This window comes from Pseudophryne corroboree, chromosome 9 (genome assembly GCF_028390025.1).
Source record: "Pseudophryne corroboree isolate aPseCor3 chromosome 9, aPseCor3.hap2, whole genome shotgun sequence".
Classification (NCBI taxonomy): Eukaryota; Metazoa; Chordata; class Amphibia; order Anura; family Myobatrachidae; genus Pseudophryne; species Pseudophryne corroboree.
In genome coordinates this window covers 320,576,764-320,591,082 of record NC_086452.1, presented here as the reverse complement: position 1 = coordinate 320,591,082, position 14,319 = coordinate 320,576,764, and the positions used below count along the sequence as shown (strand labels likewise).

Here is a 14,319-nt window from a genome sequence, read left to right as displayed (position 1 = left end):
GCTATCGCCTGCAGGTCTCTTGACCTGGCGCAATACTTTTGTAGCTTTTTGTTTAGGCGGGACGCCATCATGTCCACCTGTGGCCTTTCCCAACGGTTTACAATCATTTGGAAGACTTCTGGATGAAGTCCCCACTCTCCCGGGTGGAGGTCGTGCCTGCTGAGGAAGTCTGCTTCCCAGTTGTCCACTCCCGGAATGAACACTGCTGACAGTGCTAACACGTGATTTTCCGCCCATCGGAGAATCCTTGTGGCTTCTGCCATCGCCGTCCTGCTTCTCGTGCCGCCCTGTCTGTTTACATGGGCGACTGCCGTGATGTTGTCTGACTGGATCAGAACCGGCTTGTTTTGAAGCAGGGGCTTTGCCTGACTTAGGGCATTGTAAATGGCCCTTAGTTCCAGAACATTTATGTGTAGGGAAGTCTCCTGACTTGACCATAGTCCTTGGAAGTTTCTTTCCCGTGTGACTGCCCCCCAGCCTCGAAGGCTGGCATCCGTGGTCACCAGGACCCAGTCCTGTATGCCGAATCTGCGGCCCTCTTTGAGATGAGCACTCTGCAGCCACCACAGCAGAGACACCCTGGTCCTTGGAGACAGGGTTATCAACCGATGCATTTGAAGATGAGATGCGATCCGGACCACTGGTCCAACAGGTCCCACTGAAAAGTTCTGGCATGGAACCTGCCGAATGGAATTGCTTCGTAGGAAGCTACCATTTTTCCCAGGACTCGCGTGCAGTGATGTACCGACACCTGTTTCGGTTTCAGGAGGCCTCTGACTAGAGATGACAGCTCCTTGGCTTTCTCCTCTGGGAGAAACACTTTTTTCTGGACTGTGTCCAGAATCATCCCCAGGAACAGTAGACGTGTCGCAGGAACCAGCTGTGACTTTGGAATATTCAGAATCCAACCGTGCTGGTGTAGCACCTCCTGAGATAGCGCTACGCCGACCAACAACTGCTCTCTGGACCTCGCCTTTATCAGGAGATCGTCCAAGTATGGGATAATTAAAACTCCCTTTTTTCGAAGGAGTATCATCAGTTCGGCCATTACCTTGGTAAATACCCTCGGTGCCGTGGACAGGCCGAACGGCAACGTCTGGAATTGGTAAGGACAATCCTATACCACAAATCTGAGGTACTCCTGGTGAGGATGGTAAATGGGGACATGCAGGTAAGCATCCTTGATGTCCAGAGATACCATGTAATCCCCCTCTTCCAGGCTTGCAATAACCGCCCTGAGCGATTCCATCTTGAACTTGAATTTTTTTATATATGTGTTCAAGGATTTTAAATTTAAAATGGGTCTCACCGAACCGTCCGGTTTCGGTACCACAAACATTGTGGAATAGTAACCCCGTCCTTGTTGAAGTAGGGGCACCTTGATTATCACCTGCTGGGAATACAGCTTGTGAATTGCCTCTATCACAGCCTCCCTGTCTGAGGGAGTCGTTGGCAAGGCAGATTTGAGGAAACGGCGGGGGGGAAATGTCTCGAATTCCAGCCTATACCCCTGAGATACCACTTGAAGGATCCAGGGATTTACTTGTGAGCGAGCCCACTGATTGCTGAAGTTTTTGAGACGGACCCCCACCGTACCTGGCTCCGCCTGTTGGGCCCCAGCGTCATGCGGCGGACTTAGCAGAAGAAGCGGGGGAGGACTTTTGTTCCTGGGAACTGGCTGTATGCTGCAGCTTTTTTTCCCCCTACCTCTGCCTCTGGGCAGAAAGGACGCGCCTCTACCCCGCTTGTTCTTTTGGGGACGAAAGGACTGTACCTGATAATACGGTGCTTTCTTTGGTTGTGAGGGGACATGTGGTAAAAATGCTGACTTCCCAGCTGTTGCTGTGGAAACTAGGTCCAAAGGACCATCCCCGAACAACTCCTCACCCTTATAAGGCAAAACTTCCATGTGCCTTTTAGAATCTGCATCACCTGTCCACTGCCGAGTCCATAAACCTCTCCTGGCAGAAATGGACAGTGCACTTATTTTTGATGCCAGCCGGCAAATATCCCTCTGTGCATCTCTCATGTATAAGACAGCGTCTTTAATATGCTCTATGTTTAGCAATATAGTGTCCCTGTCTAGGGTGTCAATGTTTTCCGACAGGGAATCCGACCACGCAGCTGCAGCACTGCACATCCATGCTGAAGCAATAGCTGGTCTCCGTATAATACCTGTGTGCGTATAAATAGAAAGCAGGAGCATCTCCTGAAGGCTATCAGCAGGTTCCTTTAGGGCGGCCGTATCCGGAGACGGTAGTGCCACCTTTTTTGATAAGCGTGTAAGCGCTTTATCCACCCTAGGGGGTGTTTCCCAGCGTGACCTATCCTCTGGCGGGAAAGTGTACGCCATTAGTAACTTTTTAGAAATTACCAATTTTTTATCGGGGGAAGCCCACGCTACTTCACACACTTCATTTAATTCTTCAGAAGGGGGAAAAACTACTGGTAGTTTTTTCTCCCCAAACATAATACCCTTTTTTGTGGTACCTGGGGTCACATCAGAAATGTGTAAAACATTTTTCATTTCCTCAATCATATAACGAGTGGCCCTATTGGACATTACATTAGTCTCTTCGTCGTCGACACTGGTATCAGTATCCGTGTCGACATCTGTGTCTGCCATCTGAGGTAGCGGGCGTTTTAGAGCCCCTGATGGCCTTTGAGACGTCTGGGCAGGCACGGGCTGAGAAGCCGGCTGCCCCGCATTTGGCATGTCGTCAAATTTTTTATGTAAGGAGTCAACACTTTCGCGTAATTCCTTCCACAAGTCCATCCACTCAGGTGTCTGCCCCGCAGGGGGTGACAACACATTTATAGGCACCTGCTCCTCCTCCACATAAGCCTCCTCATCAAACATGTCGACACAACCGTACCGACACACACACAGGGAATGCTCTGACAGGAGAGAGGACACCACAAAGCCCTTTGGGGAGACAGAGAGAGTATGCCAGCACACACCAGAGCGCTATATAATACAGGGATTAACTAAATTATATCCCCTTATAGCTGCTATAAATGTATATTGCGCCTAAATTTAGTGCCCCCCCTCTCTTTTTTACCCTTTCTGTAGTGTAGACTGCAGGGGAGAGCCAGGGAGCTTCCTTCCAGCGGAGCTGTGAGGGAGAAATGGCGCCAGTGTGCTGAGGGAGATAGCTCCGCCCCTTTTTCGGCTGACTTTTCTCCCGCTTTTTAATGGATTCTGGCAGGGGTTATTTATCACATATATAGCCTCTGGGGCTATATATTGTGATATATTTGCCAGCCAAGGTGTTTTTATTGCTGCTCAGGGCACCCCCCCCCCCCAGCGCCCTGCACCCTCAGTGACCGGAGTGTGAAGTGTGCATGAGGAGCAATGGCGCACAGCTGCAGTGCTGTGCGCTACCTTGGTGAAGACTGATGTCTTCTGCCGCCGATTTTCCGGTCTCTTCTTGCTTCTGGCTCTGTAAGGGGGCCGGCGGTGCGGCTCTGGGACCGAACATCAATGGCCGGTTCCATGCGGTCGATCCCTCTGGAGCTAATGGTGTCCAGTAGCCTAAGAAGCCCAAACTACCACCAGTTAGGTAGGTTCGCTTCTTCTCCCCTTAGTCCCTCGCTGCAGTGAGTCTATTGCCAGCAGATCTCACTGTAAAATAAAAAACCTAAAATATACTCTCTCTCTCTCTCTCTAGGAGCTCAGGAGAGCCCCTAGTGTGTATCCAGCTCAGCCGGGCACAGGATTCTAACTGAGGTCTGGAGGAGGGTCATAGTGGGAGGAGCCAGTGCACACCAGGTAGTCCTAAATCTTTCTTAGCTGTGCCCAGTCTCCTGCGGAGCCGCTATTCCCCATGGTCCTTACGGAGTCCCCAGCATCCACTAGGACGTCAGAGAAAATTAAGTAGGGGCTCTTGTAAGACAACGCCCCTAGCTCAGACACATGTCTTGCTGAAGCCAAGGCCAGCAGTAGGACAGTCTTCCACGTAAGGTACTTAACATCCACCTCTTGTAACGGTTCAAACCAACCAGTCCGATTGGAGGAAGTGCAGAACCAGATTGAGATTCCAAGGTGCCGTGGGAGGCACAATGGGAGGTTGTATGTGCAAAACACCCTTCAAGAACTTCTGGACCTCAGGGAGAGAAGCCAATTGTTTCTGAAAGTAAATAGACAAGGCCGAAATCTGGACTGTTATGGAGCCCAGACGCAGGCCAACATCCACGCCTGCCTGCAGAAAAAGCAGGAAACATCCCAGATGAAATTCTACCACAGAATAATGTCTGCTCTCACACCAAGAGACGTATTTCTTCCAAATACAATGGTAATGCTTAGACGTTACCCACTTCCTGGCTTGGATCATAGTCGGGATAACCTTGTTAGGGATCCCTCTCCTGGCTAAAATCAGCCATTCAACTTCCATGCAGTCAAACGTAGCCGCGATAAGGTCTGATAGACGAATGGGCCCTGTTACAGAAGATCCTCGCGAAGAGGTAGAGGCCCCGGATCTACGAGGAGCATCACCAGAAGGTCCGCATACCAGGCTATTCTTGGCCAGTCTGGAGCAATGAGTATTGCTTGAACCTTTTCCCTTTTTATTCGTTTTAGAATTCTTGGGATCAGAGGAAGTGCAGGAAACATGTTCACCATCTGATAGACCCATGGAGTTGCCAGGGCTTCTATCGCCACCGCCTGTGGGTCTCTTGACCAGGAACAATACCGCCTGAGCTTCTTGTTGAGACGAGAGGCCATCGTGTCGATCTGTGGGTATCCCCATTGACCTGTCAAGCACCTGAACACTTCCGGATGAAGGCCCCACTCCCCCGAGTGCAGGTCGTGTCTGCTGAGGAAGTCTGCTTCCCAGTTGCCTACTCTTGGAATGAAGACCACTGACAACGCCACAGCGTTTCTTTCTGCCCAGAATTCTTGACACCTCCGACATTGCTGCTCTGCTTTTCGTTCCGCCCTGTCGGTTTATGTACGTTACTGCCGTTACATTGTCAGACTGGACCTGAATTGCCCGATCTTTAAGAAGATGTGAGGCCTGCAGAAGGGCGTTGTATATGGCCCGGAGCTCCAGAATGTTGATTGGAAAGATGACTTCCTGACTTGACCATCTTCCCTGAAACTGCAACCCCTGACTGCTCCCCAACCTCTTAGGCTTGCGTCTGTGGTTAACAGAATCCAGTACTGAATTCCGAACCTCCATCCTGCGATGAGGTGAGAAGACTGTAGCCACCACAGAAAGGAGATCATGGCCTTTGGCGACAGACGGATCGTCTGGTGCATGTGAAGATGCGATCCGGACCATTTGTCCAACAGATCGAGCTGGAAGGGTCTTGCGTGAAACCTTCCGTATTAAAGTGCCTCGTAAGAGGCCACCATTTTCCTCAGAAGGCGAATGCACCGACACCCGGGTTGGCTTCAGGACATCGCGAACCATCGACCAGTGTCCAGTATCATTCCCAGGAACGGGAGCCTCCGTGTTGGCTCTAGGTGAGATTACGGAAGGTTTAGAATCCACCCGTGATCCTGGAGTTTAGTAGAGAGAGCAATGCTGTTTAGCAACCTCTCCCTGGACGGCGCTTTTAATAAGGAGATCGTCCAGGTACGGCATTATGTTCACTCCCTGCTTGCAGAGTAGAAACATCATCTCTGCCATCACCTTGGTGAACATCCTCGGTGCCGTGGACAGACCAAATGGTAGGGCCTGGAACTGGTAGCGACAGTCCTGTAGTGCAAACCTGAGATAAGCCTGATGAGGCGGCCAGATCGGAATATGAAGGTACGCATCCTTGATATCCAGAGACACTAGCAATTCCCCCTCCTCCAGACCTGAGATCACCGCTCTCAGAAACTCCATCTTGAATTTGAACACTCGTAAGTACGGGTTCAAAGACTTGAGGTTCAGAATTGGTCTTACCGAACCGTCCGGTTTCGGTACTATGAACAAACTGGAATAGTACCCCTTGTTTAGTATTAATCGGATGGGTAATCTGCGCACTGCGGTGTTAGAGTATGTGTTTGGGGTGTGCTGCTAGTTCAAAGGGTGTCCTAATCCCCTATAATATTAACGAGTAACCAATAGGTGCATCACCTAACTGCGCTCAACCCCTCGGTGTATGATGGATGCGTTTGATAGAAAATAAACTTGTTGTGTTGCTTCTAATTTAGACAAATTTTTAATTAAGAATAATCAATTGAAATTTCAGACATATGGAATACTTGTCCGTTTACAAAAAGTGGCACTCAGATGCAGTGGGGAAGTGACTTGATAGTAAGTCCAAAAAAAATGCAAGAAAATTATAAGAACAAAAAAAAAAAAAAAATGTATGTATGTATATATATGGTAAATAATACAAAATTATAGTCCTTTTGCTGGCAAGTCTATAACTGCTTCAAATTGAAGTGTCCTTGTCCTATCGGACTTTGTATTAAAGTTCCTGTGGTAGGTAACCTGGGCAGAAATACGGCGTCCCGCATCTCTGTATGTTAGCCAAAAGCAGGCATGACTATCACCATCATGCTGAAGTCTTTGAGGAAGCCGAGCCTGAGCTCTGTTCCCGAGTACCTGCTGTTGCTGGTTTGTGTGGTTTACCTCTTGCGCCGCTGGAGGACGTAGAGACACCTCTGGATTTGCCCTTGAACTTGGCCATCCGAAAGGACTGTAACTTAGAAGCTGAATAAGTCTTCTTGGTGGGGGTGCTGTGGAAGGAAGATACGTAGACTTACCCGCAGTAGCTGTGGAGTTGCATTTGTCTAATTCATCTCCAAACAAGGCCTCTCCTGTGAACGGTAGGCCTTCCACACCTTTCCTGGAGTCCGAGCCAGCAGTCCACTGGCGTAGCCACAAGCCCCTGCGTGCCGACACTGCCATAGCAGTGGTGCGTGCGTTAAGCACGCCTATTTCCTTTATGTATTCCACCATAAAGTTTGCAGATTCCTGTATATGCTGCAGGAGTAAGACAACATCCCCCCTAGTTAAGGAATCTAACCCCTCAATAGGTTACCTGACCATTTAGCAATGGCTTTAGTGATCCACGCACATGCAATAGTGGTTCTTTGGGCCACCCCAGCAGCTGTGTACAATGATTTGAGTGTAGTCTCAATTTTACGACCAGCAGTGTCTATCAGGGAGGCTGCACCAGGAACAGGCAATACAATTTTACGTGACAGCCTAGAGACTGATGCATCCACTATCGGTGAAGTTTCCCATTTTTTCCTATCCTCCAGAGGAAAAGATGAGTAACCTTTTAGGGATCTGAAACTTATCAGGAATAACCCATGGTTCTTCAAACAGGGTATTCAATTCATCTGACACAGGAAAAGGAACTGAGGACTTTTCGACACGAAAATAAGATTCCTCACACTCCTCCGACACCTTATCAGGAATATGCAGAACATCTCTGATAGCCTCTGTATCTCCCCCCCCCCCCCCCCCCCCCATCTGAGTACACCTCCCCCTCCTCCCTGTCTGACCTGAGTTGAGATCCTTAAGAGAATTAACCCATTCCGGTTCAGCCCCGCTAGTCTGTGAATCCTGAGTACCCTGTAGTGAGCCCCCAGGTGAAGAGGAACACTCTGCAGTACAAGAGACACTCACTTTGCCTGACATAATGTAAATGTGACAGCTCACACACACACACACACACACACAGGAAAGGTTAAGCACAATTAACCCACAAAGAGCCCTTCAGGAAGACACAGTTGTTTGGAGCCAACCCCCACTGCGCCCTTATCGCTAATGCCAAGCTTAGCTGGGTCGCAGACTAAGTAACCTGATAGGGGACTTAGTACACTAATAGTCACTCCCCCCCTGCTATGACCCCCTGGTACCGCTGAGGTAATCTGGAGTCACACTGGAGGAGCTGCGCGTCCCTGTTCTGTCAGCGTCTGTTTCCACCGCAGAGGAAAAATGGCACTGGTGAGCTGCTGGACCCTTCATAGTGAAGCCCCGCCACATCAATGGCGCGCGGTCTTCTCGCTTTTTTTTATACTGGCTAAGGAATCTGGGGCTTAAAACTGAGAAAACCGTTTTAAGGCTGTTGTGCCAGTATGGGTACTGTGTACAGTGTACGTGGACGCAGTTGTGTACTGTGTTAGGAGACTCATTCCGCCCCGTGTAGAAGCAATGCGTCTCCGTACCCTCATGCCGCCATAATGGCCGGCGCCCCGCTAGCCAGGACGCCGGCTCAGTACTCACCACTCTTCATTCTTCTGGCTCTGTTAGGGGTGGCGGCGTGCTACGGGAATGTACGCTCGCCGTGGTGGGGCTTGCGAATAGTTCCCTCAGGAGCTCAGTGTCCTGTCAGCGGGGAACGGGACCATTAACCCTTCAAGAGGTTGCCCCCCCCCCCATTAGCTGCAGATGTCGTAATCAGTTTAAAAAGCACCAAAAACTTAAATCTATATGTAGAGATTGATCATGAACTCTGGAATTTACGTATATATCATCTCTTATTTTATACACAAATATACCTAATCAGAAATTGAAGCAGTTGTAGGTATGGTATTGTATAAGGAGAGTTGTGGACCAAGTTGAGGAAGAGAGATTAATACAGGTTGTGATTCTGCCATCAACTTTAGACTTTGTTTGCCACTTCGTGATAAACCCTACAACACCTGGCATTCCCACGGAGTCCCCTCCATGGTACTGGCCAGGCCCATCAATTTTATTGCTTCCAAGATCGAACGAGATTGGGCAGATTCACTGTGGTATGGTTGTAGGATATGAATCACTCAAAGAATCATTGATGAGAGTTCATGAATAAGCGCAGTATTGAAATGAGAAAAAGACAGATATTAACAGTAATCTCAAACAAGTACATGTGAATTAAAAATAAAAAATAAAACTTCAAAAAAAGGTAAATGCCAGTAAGAAAGGATGGAAGTAAGCAAACATAGGAACAGCTTTCAGTGTTAAACAGAGGTGTGTCCTAGGGCCACCCAAAATGGACACCTACTCTGGATCACTGATGAGTACAGAAATTTAGTGAGTAATGAAATGAAAGTATATAAGGTCTCACATGTATATCATATAGTATTTTATAACCTAACTGCACTTCAATATCACCGTTATTATTCCAGAGGCTTTTTTAGTATCATCACCATCACATGCACAATTAAGATATTCTCTATTATATGGAAAAATATGATAACATTCTGACCTCAGAAGAATTCTCATTATCATGACACAAACATCACTATTTTATCTGTTGGAATAAGAGGCAAATTCAATAACAATATGTGGTGCTTCATGTGCTGATGCTATAAGGATTCCTTTAGACACAGAACATATTTCAAAAAAGTTATTACTCCATAGAAATATCCAGCACCAGGACAGAAATATATACAATGTTCCAGGGTTATTGTATAACTGGGGCTTGTTGTATGGATTCTGATAGAACTTTCAGGATTAATGCACAGTTACTATGTGTCTTATTATCTTATGCTGCAACAATTGTGTCTCCGAATATTGCAACAATTGTATCTCTGAGCAGAAACACTTAGATTTCCACTTTAGTAATGAAATGACCCTGATGTACACCATCTACTGATTCACAAAGCCTAAAATTGGATTGTGCTGCCAGTAGAAAAATGGTGAAGTCATTAAACAGTGATCACAAAAACGCACCAGGGCGCGTATTTTACCCACTTTTGAGGACCAGTGACTCAGATCTCCAAACTGGGAGGGTCCCTGCGCCGCGAGTCTGTGGATGCACTAAATGAAGGCATATTCACCTGTGAAAAACTACTGTGCATTTGGGTCGAGGGGTGATGATGTTATAGCCGCGGCGGCTGGGTGAGTGAGTAGCCACGACGTCTGAGAGTGTCACAGGTGGTGGCTGGGCTTGTTGTGGGGGGTTCCTGCAGCGTCTGAAGGGGACTGGGATGGTGGCTGCCGCTGGACTCTTGCTGTTTTCCACGGTGCAGGGGGACAGTGAATCATGTTAAAGCCGCCGCAGTGGGTGAGTGAGTGCTAAGTGTTACTGCAGTGGATGTCAGCAGGTATGTGGCTTGACTGGCTGTAAACACGGCTGCCGGGTTCCCACGGGGGTCATGGTATGGCCACATGAGAGACTGAGTGTCACGTATTATGCAGCGGGGCCGGTGAGAGGCGGTAACACAAGCAGGTGGTGGCTGGACTTGCTGTGGGGGATTCCCGGGGTGTCTAAGTGCTCTACCTGGCGCAGTGGGTATAACGTGCTCTACCTGGCGCAGTGGGTATAACGTGCTCTACCTGGCGCAGTGGGTATAACGTGCTCTGCCTGGCGCAATGTGCATAGGAGGGTCTACCTGGTGCAATATGTATAATGTGGTCTGCCTGGTACAATGTGTATAGGAGGTTCTACCTGGTGCATTGTGAATTGGCACTATGTGGCCACGTCCCTTACTCACGAAGCCTCCATGTTTTCGAATATGGGAGGGGGAGAAAATTAACTTTCTGCCAAAGGGCGCCAATATGTCTAGTTACACCTCTGGTGCAGAGTGTCCTGTATGCTACACAGCCCAGCAGCATTGTTACACCCCTCACAACACTTTTGTAGTGTCCAAATCAAGTCGTGTGCTTTTATATTTGAATCATTAATAAGATTACCAAGAACCTTCATTCCGATGGGACCCAGAAAAGGACAGGAAGGACCCCAATTTGTAAAAGTGAGGGGTCCCTGGGACCCACTTTTTTTCCGGCTTAGTGCGATCACTGATTAAATTAAAGGAGTGTATAACATCCAGCGGTAAGGGGAATAAGGCGCGGATGTCTGTACATTACAGATCCCGTTCACCCGCCAGGATAATCTGTGTAGCGTCTGGGTCCCCGCCTGATGGTAGGAAATCTCTGCCCATGGCCGTAGCTGGCAATGACTAAGCACACCGCAGCGCTTCTACCTGAGGTAGTGGGCCAAACGACCCAGTGCCCCCTGCTGATATGATCTGTGTGGCGTCTAATCCCCGCTGTATGGTAGAGGGATACTATAACTGTGGCCATGGCGAGCGATGGTAGAGCGTGCAGCAGCACGTCTAACTCTGGTGTCGGAGCTGGAGCGAACAGCCACCGTGTGGAGTCCGACTTCCGGAGTGGGCGGACCAGGAAACGTCCTTATGTACGTTTCACAAACAGGTATGTTCACAGGAGTCCCCTCCTTTTATGGAGTGTTGCCAGTGTGGGTACTGTGTCTGATGTTCGGCGTCCGTATCCTTACACAGCGGGAGACGCAGTCCGTCCCGTTCAGAAGCCGTGCGTCTCCGTACCCTCATGCCGCCATAATGGCTGGCGACCCGCTAACCGAGACGCCGGCATAGTACTCAACAGCCTTCTGGCTCTGTTAGGGGTGGCGGCCTGCTGCGGGAATGTATGCTCGTCGTGGTGGGGCTTGCGAATAGTTCCCTCAGGAGCTACTGTCCTGTCAGTGGGGAACGGCACCATTAACCCTGAGAGAGGTTGGGCCGTTCCCCCCTCTAAGTCCCACAAAGCAGACAGGTTGGTGCCACCCAGTCCTGCCTGAAAATAACAGAGAAAATAAATGCAGAACACTCTTCAGGAGATTCCAGAGACGTGACCGGCTGCTCCAGGCAGATTTTCTAAACAGAGTCTGGTAGGAGGGTCATAGAGGGAGGAGCCAGCGCACACTATCAAATTCTTAAAGTGCCCAAGCTCCTAGAGGACCCGTCTATACCCCTTGGTACTAAATGGATTCCCAGTATCCCCTAGGACGTAAGAGAAAGTTGGATACCTCAGAGAGTCAGGCCCTGCGGATGGCGGAGATTAGGGACAAGGGGGAAGAAAAAAAAACAACAACCATCAGAACCACCACTCTTCGGAGGTTTACACTGGAAGTGCCGGGATGGCCATCGATGATTACACATTACCGATGGTAGAGAGCCTATGTTCTTTTTTGCTCCCTGCTTATTGCGGGGTAAAGAGCCTAGTACCGCCCTCCCGACGAACCCCCTCCCCAGGCGATTTACTAATCCAAAGCATAGGGATGACCATCGATGTGAATGTGAATGGGTTTATACCATCGAGATTAAGCACCAATGGCGACCATCGATGATTAACCCACCAATGCCCATCCCTACCCAGAAAATGCTGCTAATACCAAGTAAGTAACTGTTGGCCAATATTCCCCCAGTATCCCCTACCACATGTACACACTAGAATTTTCTGACAGTATCCAATTAACCCACATCTATGTTTTCCAACTGTCAGAAGAAATCCAGGGAGATCATACCATAAAACTCCACAGCTAAGGCCTGGGTGGGAATCGAACTCAAGACCTCAGTGCTGTGAGGCAGTACTGTTAACTAATACCCCTTTCACATCTCCAATGCCGGATCCCACCCAGGAATTGGAAACGGGTCCTTCCCAGGTGGAATCCGGCATTGGAGACTCTCCTACACCTTTTGCTGGCTTCCAGACCCGGCAATATGCCGGGTCAGTTGCCATACGGAGGAAGGGGGCGGAGCCGGCAGTGGGGGCGGCGCAGGGAGATAAGCTCATCTCCGTGCCGCCTCTCCCTATCTAGAAAACGGGTGCGACCCCGGGAATCCGTTTATGCAGCCACTGACCCGGTATTCAACTCGGGTATAACACGGCTTATAACCCGGGTTGAATTATCGGGTCAGGCGACCCAGGAATTCGGCCTTGGCGCTTTCACACCGCACACTGACCCGTGTCGACACAGCAATATGCTGGGTCGATACCGGGTTATCTGTGCGGTGTGAAAGGGGTATGGTAGATGCTAGAATCAAGTGGGCTAAGGGACCTTTTCCGTAAGGGGGAGGAGTTACGACGCAAGGGGGAGGAGCTAGGCCAGCGGGATAGTTCCTCTACTATCCACGCCACCAACTATTACCTTTAGTAATTAGGTGGTGAGCGGAGCGGAGCCACCGTGCCCGAAGCGTGGCGAGCGAAGCGAGCCCGCGAGGGTACTTTTCGGGTACCCTGTTCGCCCGTAGCTCCTCCCCCTGGTGACGTAGCTCCTCCCCTCAATACGTCACAAGGTCCCTTCAGCCCCTCCGATATAGAACCAACCAAAGGGGTATAAGTGCAGGTGGAGTCTCCCATATCCAAAATGCTTGAAATCAGAAGTATTTTGGATATCTAAGTTTTCAGTATTTTGGAATATTTGCATACCATAATGAGTTATCTTGGGGATGAGATCAAAGTCTAAAACACAACTTTGATGGAATCAAAGTCTAAACGATGCATTTGTTTGTACACACCTTATACACATGGCCAAAAATAATTTCATTCAATATTTGTAATAATTTTGTGCATTAAACCATTTGAAAGCAAAGGTGTCACTATCTCAGTCACGCTAAAAAAAAAAAATCTGTATTTCGTAATATTCCGCACTTTGGATATGGGAAACTCAACCTGTATTGACCTTTTAGATTTTGTAAACCAACGCCAGTCCTCCAAAGCCCTATGGGAACTCACCACTAAGCACCCTATCTCACTTCTGCGTATTATCAGGATCCTCTTTCCTGGCACCAACATACTGCGTAGCGCAGTACAGAGAAAATTCATAACAGATAGGCCAAATATCTCAAAAAATAAAATACATGTATGTGAACAAAACCACATATTCCGATTTGTGTGGGATCCTCATCGGTCAAACAACATGTGCAAATACTACGTCCACTTATGTCCTAAATATCCTGTGGTGCTGACCACTCGGTAAACTACAGAGCCACATTTCCTGACCACGTCACAAGAGGTCTTGTTTTATACGGCCGGGTCACTGGACTTCTATAAGTACAGTCTAGAAGCAACAAAATTTTGTTAGCCGCAAACTATAGCAACCCCAAATTACCATGCATTTGTATTTTAAGACAAATACAATAACAGTAATACAGTAGTCTCACCCGCCACGGTCCCGAGCCATAAAACTTCCTCTCATCTTGTCGTCGCTGCGTAGAAGGGTCCAAACGATGTTTGGGTTTGCAACAATACGTCAATATCGGATGCAGCAAAGTTTCAGTTCAGAATTAAGCCTTCTGTGTCCTAATTAAGATATATAATAAAAAAAGACGCGGACAGCAGGACACCTGACGTCTCCAAACTAAAGCGCCAGCACAAAATGGCCGCCGTCGTCTTCTTCCGTTGTACTCGATTACTTGAAATGGTGCTCTACGCTGTTTACGTAACGTAAAGCACCATTCATCTGCATAGACGCACCAGCAGAGAAGCACGTAGATGAGTCAAAGAATAGGAACCAGCCCCCGTGTGACATAGTTCGCTGTATTGTTTTGAATTGTGTCGGCTTCAGGTCTCAAGATGAAGTCAAACAACAAGTCACAAGTGTTGCTGGAAGGAATCTGATATTACAGTACAGCCGCTAGTC

The 14,319-nt window shown here is 48.6% G+C and overlaps 1 protein-coding gene and 1 pseudogene across 1 annotated transcript in view; both read right to left on the bottom strand.

Annotated features, from left to right (window-relative positions):
- DDX17 (DEAD-box helicase 17) overlaps nt 1-14,068 on the bottom strand; it is a 182,741-nt gene extending 168,673 nt beyond the window's left edge. The window contains exon 1 of the mRNA XM_063940483.1: nt 13,841-14,068. Coding sequence (XP_063796553.1) covers nt 13,841-13,875 — 35 coding nt within the window. The 5' untranslated portion in view covers nt 13,876-14,068. The remainder of the gene's footprint in view (nt 1-13,840) is intronic.
- Nucleotides 8,582-8,700, bottom strand: LOC134958920 (5S ribosomal RNA; annotated as a pseudogene).
- Nucleotides 14,069-14,319: the final 251 nt, after the last annotated feature.